We start from the raw sequence: 17,019 nt of genomic DNA on the forward strand, positions 1-17,019 counted from the left end.
TGCTACTACAACTACCATGGAGAGCTGACTATAAATCAGGCATAAGCTGAGTGCTTTGCAAACAATATCTCATTTAATCCTCCACCAAACCTTGTAAGACAGGGTTTCATAAGTGTGAAACCTGAGGTTCAAAGAGGTTGCATAACTTCACCAGAGAAAGCAGAAATGGGATTTCCATTTCAGCCTTGTATCTGACAACAGATGTGGTTAAGAAACAACTGTAGCTCAATTCACCAAGCAGTCTCTTCCCTCCTATCAATTAGATGTGTGATCCTGGGGCCATTAGAGTGAGTAAAGTTAGTAAACACCTTGTGGTTTCGTCATCTGTAAAATGAAAGGGTTGGAACATGATTTCCAAATCTCTTCCTTCTCTCATTCTCTAGAACCCAACACCCAAGCAGCCCTGGGCTGAAAGGACAATTCCCTGACCAGTTAGCATTTCTAACACCCTGGTTCCCAGCACTCCGCTATGGTAATAGGTATGTAGACTTGTGTCTTGGTCAACTTTATATTCCCTGTGCTGAACACAGTGTCTGACACAGAACAGGTGCTCAGTAAATGCTGATGCGTGAGTAGATAAATAAGGAAAGGAACCCACAAATGAATACAACATCGATGCCTGACACCAGTACATGCTCCATTAATGTCTTTTCCCTTCTTCCTCTGGGACCTTGTGATACTTCTCCCCTCCTTCTTATCCCATCCCACCCCAATCCAATCCACTGACTCTGGACTACTTGATTAAGCCTAAAAATGTCTAAGCACTTTCATCTCCAAATTCCATCAGTCTGATTTCCATCCTTCTCTTATTTTCCATTTTCCCTGATAATTTGAATGAATATATACCTGTTGTGAAATTCATAAAGTTCTCTAATATTCCCAAAGAGAAATTCCTTGTTATTCCGAAGAACATCTGGAATTAGATGCTTCAGCCAAATAAAATCCATTGGAATGATATATCCCTGCAGAGGTGGAAACAGGGTAGGTTTTACAAACAGGAACATATAAGAGATGATCTGACTTAGCCACTCCAGGGACCAAAACTTTAATAATTGGGGAGTAAGGCACACATGTCCTGAAAGCCATTCCATCAAATACATTCTTTTGATATTATTTTCCTCATGTGTCTATCTTCAGAAGAAGATGGCTTAATGGCAAGGATAATAAGTTGGCATTTTTATAGGAAGAACAAATCTATTTTTTAAATTCGTCACATAAGTCAAATGTGAAAGGAAAAAACTTACCCATTATTTTATGACCTGATGCAATTACTATTGTCTTATTATATTTCCATCATGACTTTTTAAAAAAAGCTGTTTTATATGGTTATAATCACAGTACATATATAATTTGTAGTCTGTTTTTCCATATGCATTTTAGACTCATAAATTTCTACATATATTGTTTTAAATTTAATCTTACAAGCATTCACTTCAATGTTGCTGTATATTATTAAAAATAATTATTTTGTAACAGTTGAATAATATGTCATTTAGTATGTATATAAGACTTTATCAACCATTCCATTTCCTGGACATTTGGTTTTCTTCTGATGTTTTATCGTAAAAATTTTCTATTAAAACTTTGTACATATAGTTTATTTCTCAAGATTATTACCTTAGGAAAATAGAGAAAATATAAATTTTCACTCAAGCAAAAAATGCTACTTAAAACAATAAGAAACAATTCTCTCATTTATTTATCAAAAACGTTTAAATTATCATACCCATTGTTGGCAAGCATATGGTGAACCTAGGTGGACATTGCTAGAATCATGTGAATTGGTGCAATCCGTTGAAAGTTATTTTGTTACATGGATCAATAGTCATAAGAACGTTCTTATTCATACTGAAAAAACCACTTGTGATATTACAAGACCTGAAACTTTGGTGGGGATTCTAGAGACATATGGCAACTATTTTGAATTTCTTTCTGCAACAAAACTTTTCCAGTTTGAATACATGCTTAACTTCCCCCTGCCCCAAATCTACTTACATCAATTATGTTCTTAATCTCTTTTATGTAAGTCTCTTCCGTCTCAAGCAAGTCACGTATAATGCGCCTAAATCAGCAGCAGGTGGAAAGATGAAAGAAAGAGAGAGACGGGTGGGGAGCAGTGATTTAGAATTTTTTTAGAATAATGGTCATCAACACAGTTCCCCTTAGTGGCTCATCTACTTAGGTTGTGGTCAGTTCATTCTGTTCTGTTGAACACCCAAGGCCAACAACTCACAAAAGCACACTCTGATCACACTGGCATGAGAAGAAATGGCAAAGTTAAAGGACTCAAAATCCATTTATGCAGCCAGAGAATGACCTGTTTGTGAGCCATAGCAAGGGGGTCAAGAGGGCAGACATTGGAGTCAGAAATACCAGGTTGGGATCCTTGGTCAGGAAGGTCTGCCTGATCCCTACATCGCACATGTGGTTTCCTAGATGTTCTCTCCAGCCTTCTGCTGTTTCATTGCTCACATCAAGATCTTGGACCTATAAGGATGCATTTTGTTGTGCATGGGGTTAGATGGATGGCTGTCCTGCCCCCTTCCTCTGGCATTCCATGTTTCTGTGTGATTGAGTTTCTCAGCCAGAAGATATGAGCTCTGTCTGCTTCCCCTGAGAAAGGCAGGTGGGAGGTGTGGTATGCAGAATTCTAACATGGTCCCCAAGATTTCTGGTCCCTGGTACACACACACACATCCTCCCAGTTAGTCAATCAAACACTAACTTAAGTGCTGCTGGGAAGGTATTTTGTCATTTGGTTTTGTTCCAAATCAGTTGACCTTAAGATAGGTAGATTACCAGGTTGGGCACATCCTAATCTCATGGACACTTTAGGTCTGGGTCTAAAAGTCAGAGAGATTGGAAGCATGCGAAGGCTTTAGCACAAGGGAGATTCTCCTTTGCTGGGTTTGGAGATGGGGGGAGGGCATGTGGCAAGGAAGGCAGGCAGCCTCTAGGGGCCAACTGGCCCCCAGAGACAGTCAGCAAGGAAACAGGAGCACTAGTCTTGCGGTTGCAAGGTACTGAATTCAGCCACAATCATATGAACTTCAAAGAGGATACCTTCTAAGAAGGGCAACTGGCCAACACCTTGATTTTATCCGTGGAAGTTGAGCAAAAAGCCAGTCTTGCCATGTCCGGACTCCTGTCCCAGGGCAATTGTGGGCTGAGCTGCTAAGTTTGCGGTCATTTTTTGATGCAGCAATAGAAAACTAATAGAAAGAGTGAGGCCAGTCCCCACATCTATCTCCAGACAGACTGCTTTCTTTCTCTCCTCAGGCTGTGTGGCCATACTTTTTTTTAGGGCTTTCTTTCAGTCCTCCAAGTGAATCAGTGTTTGTACAAGTGTTCACATGTAGAATATATACATTTATGGTTTCCTGTGAGCTGTTAGTGGATTATCTATTAAATAGTAGCCTACACTAGAAAAGATTTTCTTTTCCTCTCATAAGAATGGGTATGACAAGGGACAAATAAAGGACACAATGTAGGAAAGTCACACAAATACATAAATGGCCATTAGTCTTATGAAAAAAATGCTCAATATATACGAATCCAACAAAAAAATATTAAAAAGAAGTACAATTTTCAACTTCTATAATATGGCAGACATTGCAAACCTCAAAGGAAGACCGGCAGATGAAGATATGGAAACACACTCAGATAACATTGGTGAAAGTACAGATTTGTGCAAGATAACTTGGAAATATCTCATCAAAATTTAAAACACATGCTCCTTGACTCAGTAATTTCACTTCTAAGTACGTTCATTGTTTTTAATTAGAACAACAGAACAACAACAACCAGATATAAGCTGGAAATTACTTAAATTATGGATACATATAATGAAATGCTACGCAGTTTTGGGGGTTTTTTTTGTTTTTTTGCGGTATGCGGGCCTCTCACTGTTGTGGCTTCTCCCGTTGTGGAGCACAGGCTCCGGAGACGCAGGCTCGGCGGCCATGGCTCACGGGCCCAGCCGCTCCGCGGCATGTGCGATCTTCGCGGACCAGGGCACGAACCCGCGTCCCCTGCATCGGCAGGCGGACTCTCAACCACTGCGCCACCAGGGAAGCCCCAGCTACGCAGTTTTTAAAAAGAATGAAGCTGACTGAATCATGCTGACATGACACAGTCCAAGTATTTTAAGTGAATTTAAAAAAACAACCAAGATGTACAACAGTTCGCAGAGTATGACTATTTGTATAAAATTTATACTATGTGTAAAATGAGTGTATATGCATACATATATGTAAAATTGTATATGCTTAGAAAATTCATGCAAAGAAACATAAAACATTGTTAACAAGGGGGGTGGAAGAGGGTAGGGGTGGGAGTTTGGGATTAGCAGATTCAAACCGGTATATGTAGAATGGATAAATAGCAAGGTTCTACTGTACAGCACTAGGACCTTGGGGAAATATACTCAATATCCTGTGATAAACTATGATGGAAGAGACTATGAAAAAGAATGTATATATATATATATGTATAACTGAGTCACTTTGCTGTACAGCAGTAATTAACACACATTGTGATTCAACTATACTTCAATAAAAAATAAATTTAAAAAAACATTGTTAACAGTGATTGCTTTTAGAAAGTGATACTGAAGACTAGAAATAGAGGAGAATTTTTACACTTTATTCAGCACCCTTTTTCAATCTTTGATTTAAACAGAAACTTTAAACATCTACTGCTTTTCTAATTAAAAAAAAGTTTACATGACGTTTTAAAATGAATGTTACTGGAGGAAATGACATATAAACTCCATCTGAGAGATATAAATAAATCCTACAATCTACCTATTTTATAGCTCAACAATTATTCTTTCTTAAAAATGACAATTTCCATATCTATTTATAAATGCTTGTTATAAGGCAAGACTGATAAAGGATAGCCACTGACCAAGTATACAATTGCAAGAAGTATAATTCTACCAAAAAAGTTACTCTAAGATCATATTTAGCTAACGGTGTCTCTGAGTAAGAGGTTCCTTTGCTTTTTGTAAATCATCTTGAAATGATGATAGTTACTATGTCAGAAGGAAATATAGGCCTCAATACCAGTCTGTTTCTATGAGCCATGACATAAAGTAGGACCACAGAAACAGTTAAGCATTCATTGAAAGCCAGAGTACAGCCAGCCTCTTATGTCTCCGTGAAGCACTGGGCTTAAGCAACTTGGCAAGGCTGTTTAAGAATGTGTTGACGTGGGCTTCCCTGGTGGCGCGGTGGTTGGGAGTCCGCCTGTCGATGCAGGGGACAAGGGTTCATGCCCCGGTCCGGGAAGATCCCACATGCCGCGGAGAGGCTGGGCCCGTGAGCCATGGCCGCTGAGCCTGTGCGTCCGGAGCCTGTGCTCCGCAACGGGAGAGGCCACAGCAGTGAGAGGCCCGCGTAACGCAAAAAAAAAAAAAAAAAAAAGAATGTGTTGACAATTAAATGAAGTCACAAGGCAGAAATAACTAGGTGGTGGGCAGAAATCAATCTTATCATCCAACAGTTATATAAGAACTTAGAGACCCCTAGGAGTCTTTACGAATCTGACACAAGAAAAAATCCACAACTCAGAAGAAAAAAAGTCCCTTGTCAGGTCATATCCCAGTTCCAATTGCTTCATTTTACTTATTTGAGTGCAATGGATAAAACTGCAACAATAGAAAGTCTCCTGAACACTGGTAGCCTTCATTTCTGTTCAGATTAAAAGAAAAAGTTCTCATACCACTGTTAACCATTGTTTTAGCCTTCTTCTCCTTTGTTTTCCTTTCAAATAACTTTATAAAATGGGAGAAAATCGATGATTCTAGCTGACGATTGCCTGCTTTATTATTCCAAAGCACATAACTTTGTTCACAGAAAATAATCAAGGATTTAATATCTAAAGTCATCAAGTATATATAATGTAGATAAAAAACAGAAAACATTGGGAGTACTCAAGTAATTTTAAAACCTTAAACACCTAGAGCAATTTACGCCCTGGTGGATATCTACCCAGAGGTGGAACACTGTAACTAGGATGGGGTTCACAACGCCAGTTCAGCCTGCATGAATGTAGTCTACACTGAATGTATACTCTGGCTTTGTTTTACATGTAAAAGTGGTTCTCCTTTGATCCAGTTGGGCTTCCCTGGTGGCGCAGTGGTTGAGAGTCCGCCTGCCAATGCAGGGGACACGGGTTCGTGCCCCGGTCCGGGAAGATCCCACATGCCGCGGAGCGGCTGGGCCCGTGAGCTTCTCCCCTCACCCACACCCCCAGGTCATTAAGGAGGAAATGGAGGCATAATGTGTTTTAAGGGACTGTTTCTTCTCTGAAGCCATATTTCAAGGTAGCATAAAAAAAGAGCTTTGGAGATCTGGCTCCATCCTATATGACATCTCGTGTTTGTTTAAGATGATACCGTAAGCAAGAGGCAAGAAAGGAAAGCGTTTTAAAAAAAATGAATGCAGCCCTATTTGGTAAGCAAGATTATTAATGTAGTATGTACATGTTAGGATCTCCTGATAAGTTTCTTCTTTGCCCACACATCTTAATCTGTTCCCCCTTTTAACCCTTGCCCCTCACCCCCTCCCCAATTTCCCAGCTCTCCAATAGAAGAGTATCCTTTTTTTTTTTTTTTTTTTTTTTTTTTTAAGAGTATCCTTTTGGAAAGCAGTCTGATAGAAATATATTTTTGCTCATTACCTGTCAATACAATTTGCCATCAGGAGATTTCATTTATTCCTTTATTCCTGTATTCTATCATATCACTCGCGTCAGAAAGTATTATAGATTTTACTTTAAAAAAGCTAGTTTTCATCTAATACCCTCTTTGCCAAATGGAAAGGTCTATTCTTATCCATTTCAAACCCTAGAGCATCTGATGTAATGGATACTCATCTTAAACTTTTCTCTTCCTTTGGTTTCTCTTTATTATTCAATCTTCATTCACCACCCACCTGTTTCTTCTCTATTCCTTCCTTGCTTCATCTTCCTCCTTGTGTCTAATGTTGCTGCTCCCCCAGGTCTGAACTCAGGTTTTCAGACTTCCTTCCCTCCTCTTCCCTCATGCTGTTGACCCTCCCACATCATCATTTTCCTGCCAGACTTTTGGTCATACTCAAGCCCATGTTGCCAATGGTCTACATATGTCTTCACCTGGATGCCTCCCAGACACCTCATCACCTCAGGCTGAAATAGAACTCATCAGACAGTAATAGCATGCATATCGATGGAAGGGTCATATTCTAGAGTCCCTAAAACACAGTTGTCATTGCAAACATCTCCCTGCCATTATCGCTTACATTCAATCTGTCACCAAGCCTCATCTTTTCATCTCTGAACACACCTCTTGGAGTCACTGCTTATTCTCCATTGCCGACGCCACCAATACAGAGCAAACTCCCGAGCCTTCTCCTCTTGAATACATTGGTGTGCTCCTAGCAGCTCACTCTTGCCTCTGAGATCTCACTCCCATCAATCTATTTTACAGACCTCCAGTCTATGCCCTTCCTAAAGCTTCAAGTCCATTATGGCATCATACTCCCTCTTCAAAAACTTAAAATAGCTTTCAATTGCCCACAACTGTCAATACTCCTCCCAGGATTTCAAGACTCTCCATTCATGTGAAAAGAATCTTCCTAGGGGGCTTGCTCAAAAGGTAAGTACAGACCCCCAGATTCAGAATGGGGAGCAATGGATGAAATTTAGAGGTAGAATCTGTAATTTTCACAAGCATCCCACATGATTCTAATGCGGATGTTCCCTTATTTGACTAAGTAACACTGAGCTGATCCACTCCTTTAAGCCACCTACCCCCCTTTAGTTAGGCCAATGGTATCATTATTTTATACTTCTTTTCAAATTCTAATCATTCCTGAAAGTTCCATCTCTCCCTTTTCCATGAAAACTCTTTCCAACAGCTTCAGGTGAAATTAGTACCACAGTCTTATCCTTGCTTCCCAGACAAAAACCATTAGATCCATCTACCAAGCGTGTACTAGCTCCCTATTACGAGCCAGGCACCATGATAGGCACTTGGGATAGAGAAATGTACCAAAATGCCAGGCCTTAGGGAGTTCATAGTCTAATGGCAGAGACAAGAAAATCAGTGACCCCTGTGCAGAGTGATAGGTACCAGGTAGCCAGAGGAGTCAGAAGCACAGAAGGGAGGGGACACTGCTGATTTTGAGTTGAGTGAAGTTTAATCAGATTTTGAAAAAAGCAAGCAAGGGGACAAGGACAGGGAACTGTCCCAGGCCGAGGACGACAGTGTGGAGGAGGGAGCAAAGGTGAGAGATGTATGCTCTCCCGGTACTCGTAAATTCTTTGGTGGGGCTGGGCCAAGAGTCTAGTACGTTCATAAAACGCTAGAAGCAGATATAAACTTAAAGACCATCAGTTAATCCTTATATTACAGATGGAAAAAGAAAGCCCCAGAGCCATGCAGTGACTTGTCCAAGGTCTCTGGCTTTGGCAAAGTCAGTGTTCTTCCCACTACATTATGTTGCTCCTCTTGGCCTATGTTTGGGGTGCATCTAAAGTCCTGTTTGCTGATTATGAAATAAAACACAAATTAAAATGAAACTAGCATGGTGATATAAAAATACTGGGTTTCACGAAAATAGGTTTCCAAGTCTATTTCTGCTTCTAATATGTAGGGTAACTTTGAGCAAGACATTTTCTTTCTCAGGGTCTCCATTTCTTCATGTGTCAAAAGGCTGAATTAGATCATCTTGAGTATCCCTTACTGGCTCTCATAGGTCATTCTATAAATACATCATTTTTTAAAAATTTATTTTTAACATCTTTATTGGAGTATAATTGCTTCACAATGGTGTGTTAGCCTCTGCTGTATGACAAAGCGAATCAGCTATACATATACACATGTCCCCATATCCTCTCCCTCTTGCGTCTCCCTCCCACCCTCCCTATCCCACCCCTCTAGGTGGACACAAAGCACTGAGCTGATCTCCCTGTGCTATGTGGCTGCTTCCCACTAGCTATCTATTTTACATTTGGTGGTGTATATATGTCCATGCCACTCTTTCACTTCATCCCAGCTTACCCTTCCCCCTCCCTATGTCCTCAAGTCCATTCTCTATGTCTGCATCTTTATTTCTGTCCCGCCTCTAGGCTCTTCAGAACCCCCCCCTTTTTTTTTAAGATTCCAGATATATGTGTTAGCATATGGTATTTGTTTTTCTCTTTCTTACTTCACTCTGTATGACAGTCTCTAGGTCCATCTACCTCACTACAAATAACTGAATTTCGTTTCTTTTTATGGCTGAGTAATATTCCATTGTAAATACATCATTTTTAATAAAATGTATGATATGGTCTTTGGTCTAATCGCACCTTGCTTCTCATTTCTCATAAGAAAAGAAGCAAAGGTCGTAAGATTTTCTGTCCATTTACAGCCTCAATTAACTAAACAGTTAATGTGTGACTGCATGTACAATAGGACGGCAAGGAGAAGGAATCAGCGTGGGCTGGAGAGGTCTTGGAGGAGGTGAGATCTGGACTGTCCTGTGTAAGAGGTGCCAACTTGCAGCAAGACAGGAGGGTGTTCCAGGAGGAAGGAAACAGGAGCAGGGGCTAGGAGTCGCGGCTACACCCGGGGCCTTGTGGGAACCAGGTGCTGGGGCAGGGTCTGGGTGGGAAGCATGGGAGGAAGGGGAGCCAGATGGAGGAGACGGTTGTCATGCCAGGCTACGGTGAGACTCCATGCAAGAGCCGAGGGGAAGGTTCAGGAGACGAGACCAGTTTGGCCAACAGGGAAGAGAACTGTCCAAGAGCCCATTTCATTCAGCACTGAATAGGTCCTGAGGGTTCAGACTTCAGAAAACATGTTCTTAGTTTCATATCCTTCTTCTGTTTTGGTTAGGTGTTCCATAATTGCTTAATAAATTCCCAGAACTATAAATGGTAACAACATGAAACACTATGGACCCATACAATGACCTTGTTGAAATCAGTGATATTTTAAGCATTAATAAAAGGTCTGATGAATATAAACAGTTCTCTGTCTCCTGGAAGGCTAACACTTTAAAGTTTTGCTCAGATGCTGATAAGACATCTGTTCTGTCTTCTCCTCTTTTATATCTTAGTTGTTATATTTTGTCTGATGTTAATTGGATTTGATCTCATTACTCTGATGTGTTTAGGGTAAACTACTTTAAATTCTTTTTAGAGAAGGATGGGGCATAAATAATCATTAAAGTTTATCTGGCTCACTCTTCAATATGACATAATAAATAATGACAAAGTAATTTCATGCATACTGCACTTTTTTTTTTTTTTTTTTTGCGGTACGCGGGCCTCTCACTTTTGTGGCCTCTAGCGTTGCGGAGCACAGGCTCCCGACGCGCAGGCTCAGCGGCCATGGCTCACAGGCCCAGCTGCTCCGCGGCATGTGGGATCTTCCTAGACCGGGTCACGAACCCGTGTCCCCCGCACCGGCAGGCGGACTCTCAACCACAGCGCCACCAGGGAAGCCCATATACTGCACTTTTTAAAAGAGGGATTGATTATAAACACAATCCCATTAATCCTAATTCAAGTTAACAATCCTGCATTTATGTAGCATTTTAGGGCTTATAAATTTTGTTGTTTTTTTTTTTTTTTTGGCCGTGTCACGTGGCTTGTGGGATCTTAGCTCCCCAACCAGGGATTGAACCTGGCCAGGCCCTGGGCAGTGAAAGTGTGGAGTCTTTACCACTGGACTGCCAGGGAATTCCCCCAATTTTAAAAAAATTGTGGTAAAATATACATAAAATTTACCATTTAAACAATTTTTAAGTGGCATTAAAATACATTCACAATGTTGTGCAACCATCACCAGAACTCTTCCATCAATCCAAACTGAAACTCGGTACCCATTAAACACTAACTCTGCATTCCTTCCTCCCGCCAGGCCCTGGTAACTTTCACTCCACCTTCTGTCTCTATGATTTTGCCTAGGTACCTCGTATAAGTGGAATCATACAAAATTTGTCCTTTTGCGTCTGGCTTATTTCACTTAACATAATGTATTCAAAGTTCATCCATGATGTAGCATGTGTCAGACTTCATTCCTGTTTAAGTCTAAATATCTTCCATTGTTTGTAGAGACCATATTTCATTTACCCATTCACTTGTTGATGGCCATTTGGGTTGTTTCCACCTTTTGGCTATTGTGAACATTGGTTTGCAAATCTTTGTTGAGTCATTGCTTTTAATTCCTTTGGGTATACACCCAGAAGGAGAATTGCTAAATTATAAGGTAATTCTATTTTTAGCTTTTTTTGAGGAACCATGATATTGTGTACCATTTTACATTCCCATCAGCAAGGCACCAGGGTTCCAGTTTCTCCACATCCTCATCAACATGTATTAGTTTCCATTTTTTAAATAATAGCTAACCTCATGATGTGAAGTAAAGTTATTTTTTTAAATGTGCATATCATCTTCCTTGATCCATTCAACACCTGACAAAGAGCTCCTCCAGGGCAGATGTCCTATCATCCATCCCTTGTCCCCATGCCTTACAAGTAGGAAATTCTCAATAAATGTTTATGGAATGGATGAATGGTAGATTTAAGGAACAGACACCAATTCTGTAAGCAGGAGCAGGCACTAATTGTTATTCTCATTTCACAGAAGAGGAAATTGGGACTCAGAGCATTAAGTGATTTGATTGAGGTCAAACTGCTGACTTGGTGCTGCCAGAAAGAGGTCAGGTCCAGGTCTTCGAGCTCTAAAACTAGAGACAGGGGAACTGATGTGCCAAGGGTGAATGCCAGTCCACTGAAACAGTACCAATATTGACTCTGCAGCATGGCTCTGTAAGGGACAGGGCCTGCACAGTAAGGACACAGGGAAACAGGTTGGAGAAAAAGGGGTGGGTGGCTCATGCCATCATCCATTTATGCCTAGAATTCAAGGAACCTGGCTCAAATCTCAGAGCCGCAGTGTATCCGCACATGGGCAATCCAAACATAACAAAACTTCATGGGAGAGATTTCTGGTACCAAGTAGACTCCTGGAATACTGCTGATAGGAAAACCATTACTACCTCAATTCATGGGAAAGGGTAGTACTGGTACTAACTCCAACAGGAGTACCCAGTAACCTGATAATTCTCCCATAAGGAAAAGAAATTGTGAAAGAGTTAATAAGCTTCTGCCTCATGCAAAGGGAAATCTGTTGCAAAAAGGAAATTCCCAAAGATTAAAAAAGAAGTGTATAAAATAGTCAAAGATAAAAAATTGCTGAAAAGACACACTGCTTTTTCTACCCTGTGTACCTTTTTGCAAACCTATTTGTATCTAGATCTACCAGCAGATATCCTATTATTCTATTAATTCCTTTCCTCCCAAGAGGGTCTGTTTGTATGTTTATTATGCAAGAAACATATTTCTCAGAGATATTGCTCTTTCTAGGATTCCTTAGCCCTATATCTGCAGGATCAAATAGGTATTAATTAATATTGCGCTTTATGTCCTTAGACCATTAGACCAATCAAAACTGATTCATGAAATGTATATTTTTTCAGAGCACATGATTTATCAAGGACTTTAGAATTGGCTTTTGAAAAGTGCTGTTATAAGAAAAATCTCACTGTAGCTATTTTTAATTCCTAACTAATGGTCCATATTTTAAATAATACTCAATATAAATCTCAGGCAGAACTATAACTGCCTTTTAGAATTAATTTGAGTAGGATTTGAAGCATGTATGCTCCATAAAGCAGGCAATGAGCGCTTAGTAATTATTAACTATTAAGAAAAGGGTAATAGAGAATTAGATTTTAGTTGTCCCTTAAATATTAGCACAACCAAACTTAAGTACAAAATTTCTAACTCAAATGATTGCATCTGGGCCAGGCACGTAGCCCCCATGTCACAGTCAGCAACTGTTTTCTGAACATCTCCATGTGCTGCAATTTTCTTTTTTTCCTCTGTACCACCCCTCACAGGATCCAAATAGTTTTTCTCAGTTTAGATAACTGTGGGCAGGCTGGTGCCAATTGTCTTTTTTTTTTTTTTTTTTTTTGTGGTACGCAGGCCTCTCACTGTTGTGGCCTCTCCCGTTGCGGAGCACACGCTCCGGACGCACAGGCTCAGCGGCCATGGCTCACGGGCCCAGCCGCTGCGCGGCATGTGGGATCTTCCCGGACCGGGGCACGAACCCGTGTCCCCTGCATCTGCAGGCGGATTCTCAACCACTGCGCCACCAGGGAAGCCCCCAATTGTCTTTTAAAAGTTAAGAGTTAATCAGGTAGAATTCAAGATTGTCCCTACACAAGTATCACTCATTCACTCCATTTGGATATATGCTCCTAGCTTGGGGAGAAAAAGGTAGACTTAGAGGCAGCCCCTTGGAAGCTGCACAGAATGTTGTATGGCCCTGGGAGTGCGAAAGTGGATGTATGATCTGCAGGTGGAGAGGGGAGAAGAAATGCTGAGGGATCTAATGGCAGGAAGCTGGTACCAGGTCACTGTCACAGGGGCTGTTTGAGCATTTGCAGCATGGAAAGGAAACCTGTGCCAGCCTCACTCCCACCCGCCAACCTTCTTCCCCCACTCCCTCCCCCGAGTGAGGCCCACTCAATCCACAGTACAGCTCTACTGCACCAAGGAGGGTCCCAGCAAGCAGGGCCTGTCCCAGCAAGACTGTCCCTGTCCCTGTGGGACCCCTACTGAGAGTTATAGGGGCACAGGAGAGATGCCCTTATGTACTGATGTGGAAGGAGATGATGAGTTGAGGAGGTCCCTCCCCCCATGCAGAAGTGAAGAGAAAGGAACAAAATGGGTTCTTAGAATGGCCTGTGGGTGAGTACCTCTTTGTGCTGTCAGTTCCCTTCATCTTCCAGCTCTGGGTATACCTAGTATGGTTTCATCCAACTGCCAAGATCCTGGAATTGAGGGAGGCTGGTGAATGGTGCCAAACCACAGGAACAGAAGCAAGAGCTGTAGGAAAGGGGCTAGTGTGCCTCCAACATCAGCATTTGGGCCTTGCTGGCATCGAGGGAGAAGTACACTGGGGCCATTATACTGTAGATGAGGCTTCTTGGACCGAAAGTTTGAACTTTTGATGAATGTGGGAAGCGTTCAGCAAAAGTTCAATTCAACCAGCCATTAATACATATTCACTCCGTGCAAGGCACTGTGGGAGGCTTCTTCAAGGGAACTGGAGATGAGCAGGATGTGATCTCCATCCTCAAGAGGTCTGAGGACTCTCAAAAGAGTAGGGAAAACAGATCCATAGATATTTATACAGTGACATAATGTCACTGACTGTTATTGACATGTAACAAACATGTACAGTGGACCCTGGGCTGGGTCCACTGGTGAGAAGGAGGATGATTCTGGCCCTTGGGGGTCATCCAACACCCATCCATTCACCATTTCACAAAAATGTATTTGAATATTCCATTTTAGACCTGCTAAGCTTAAGACTGATGTGACACTTAAGCGAAGACACTCAAGTTTGGAGCTCAGAATCTAGACTAGAAATATAAATCATGGATTAAAGGCAATGGATGAGATCACCAAGCAGCAAGTGTGGTGAGAAAAGAATACCCAGAAGGATACATGTGGGGGTAGGAGGGGCTGGTGGGCAGTAAAGGAGGAGGAGGAGACAGCCAAGGAGTTGTTGCATTGTTTTAACTGCTGAGGCTGTATTAACAGAAAATGTATCTCTAAAGATGTGAAACACAGCAGGTCCTTTTATAGCAATGATGATGATGGGATCTAGCATGAAGACCAGCTCACCAAGCAAGAGGAGCTTTCTGTAGCCCACAGTGGGCATGAGGACGACAGCTGTCCACCCAGTCCGTGAGGCACCGTGCTCAGCTCTTCACATGTTACTGCTCTGTAGTCAGCCCTCACTGCACCCTTCCAGTCAGGAATTACCATGGGGCACAGAGAAGTTGGGTCGCTTGCCCAGATCTCGTGGCCAGCAGGAACTAAGTCAGGATTCCACCCCACCTCTCTAGCAGCCTAGGCCTTGCATAGACGCTCACTGGTTTCAGAACACACAGCCTGTGGTGTGTCTGAATTCATGGGACAGGGCCTGTACTGGGTCTGTGAGGAAACCTCCTACCTTCTACAGAAAGCACAACTTAAGCTACCAAGTCAAGCATGGCACTATGTTGATATGCTTCAACTGTGTTAGGTATTAAGCAGCAGTTATCAAACATGTTTCTCCTTTCATGACTTCACTAACACTTCTCTCTTTGGGTCTCTTTTGCTCCCACCATCTCCCAGGTTCTCTTGTACTCGTTTCAGTCTTCTTTTCCCCAAAACTAATAATACATGCTCTACTCTTTGGTCCTCTCTCTCCTATATCTGCTTCTCCCTCTGCTCTTTCTCTGCTTTATCTTCTCCCTTCTAAATCTAACATGCAAATTGCAATTCCTCTCATTTTTCAAATTTACCATCTTGATGCTACAGCTTTCTTTTTCCACCACTTTCCTAAATTCTCTAGTGCTCTGTGAAGCAAAGTCCTGATGGTGAGATTGAAAGTCGTTTATAAATTTTGTAGTGGTCTCTGTTCACAAGCAGCTACTGTGGACACTGAGGGCAAGGCGACTGTCTTCCTTCTTTGATGGTCAAATCAGCTTCACTACTATCAGTTAATTTTATCTCCAACTAATTTCAAGCACTCTCTCCCAACAAAACAAACTGAGTACTTTGTTATATACTATCCAATCTATCATGCTCTTCCTCTCCTTCTGGGGTGGGATGGGAAGCCAGCCTGCTGTAGGAAATCAGCCTCCCAGACAGGCAAAAAGGCCGTCCCTGTGCATGTATGTTCATGTGTGGGCACCTGGGCAGGCATTCTGGACCACCCCATCTCTCATCCACACCCTCTCCCCTCCTCTCACCAAAAGCCCCACATCCTCTCACCAATCTCCTGACTTATTTTTGAAGCATTTCTCTGTCTGGGCTGTCTATCTCCATACAGGCTGATGTGAATATGTGATTTTTATATGTATTTGGTTGGTTTGGTTTGTTTGGTTCAGTTTGTATTTTTTGTGGGTACAGTCCTATGTGTTCGAGCATGCGGAATACACACATGCTGACACCTGCACCTATGTGGGCTTAGTTCCAGATGACCCGACAGGAGTATAATGGCAATTGAACATTTGTACATAAATACAACATACACATATGATACCTGGGGGGGGATGTCTGTGGGTTTACTTACCAACAGGGTTTTATTTTGCGTAAGTAAAGGGAGGTGATTTGCACTGCACTAACAATAAATTAGCTTATTTATGGGTCACTGTCAGTGATTCTCTTACAAATCACATTACCTAAATATTTCTATCTGTGGTCTGACATGCCACGTGGTCTGAGTTGATAATAGCAGTACCGAGCCATGCTCTCTACAGGTAATATATGAAAGAAAATAACAGCATGGTTGAAAATATGCTAAGGAGCTTAAAGAAAGCAATTACAAAACCTCTTAAAAATCTAGTTAGAATTAACATGTACAATGTTGTATTTACAGTTTCAAACTGATTCAGTAATCTACTTTTAAGTCATTACCTGTCATTCCTTTTACAATAACAAATCCAAAGCTTTTATTTTACTGAAGTAATGGGTTAATCTTTTGTTTTCTGTCATGTTCTCAATTATATACAATTACAAAGTCGTTCAAAATATCACCCCTGTTAAATGATAATATTTGTTCTATGAGGATGCTAGAACAATATTTGGAGAACAAAAAACCAAACCCATGAAGGATATATTTATCATCTCTTCCATTCAGTGGAAACTTATGTTCTTCTGATTTTGTCTATTACATGTATTAAGTATTTTGAATGGGAAAAACACCTCAAAGAGGACATTCATGCGGATCCTGGCTCACAGTTGATGATCTGACTAAATGATCTCAATTAACAAAAGAGGTGTGGAGAAGCACTTCCTGGAGTTGCCATGCACCGACAGGAATAGACTCGGGCGGGACCCATCACCTTCTCCAACACGCAGGAGTGGCATCGAAAGGTCAGGCCAGACTGGGCTTCCTCAGTGACGCCAAGAGGGGCAG

The 17,019-nt window shown here is 41.5% G+C and overlaps 1 protein-coding gene across 4 annotated transcripts in view; it reads right to left on the reverse strand.

Annotated features, from left to right (window-relative positions):
* The window catches only part of MCF2L2 (MCF.2 cell line derived transforming sequence-like 2), a 239,805-nt gene that overhangs the window by 49,416 nt on the left and 173,370 nt on the right, over positions 1–17,019 (reverse strand). For all 4 annotated transcript variants that reach the window (XM_067034104.1, XM_067034103.1, XM_067034105.1 and 1 more), the window contains 2 exons: positions 1,996–2,062; positions 847–962 (listed from right to left, as the gene is read on the reverse strand). In XM_067034104.1, coding sequence (XP_066890205.1) covers positions 847–962; positions 1,996–2,062 — 183 coding nt within the window. The remainder of the gene's footprint in view (positions 1–846; positions 963–1,995; positions 2,063–17,019) is intronic.

The sequence above is a fragment of the Kogia breviceps genome, chromosome 5 (genome assembly GCF_026419965.1).
Source record: "Kogia breviceps isolate mKogBre1 chromosome 5, mKogBre1 haplotype 1, whole genome shotgun sequence".
NCBI lineage: Eukaryota > Metazoa > Chordata > Mammalia > Artiodactyla > Physeteridae > Kogia > Kogia breviceps.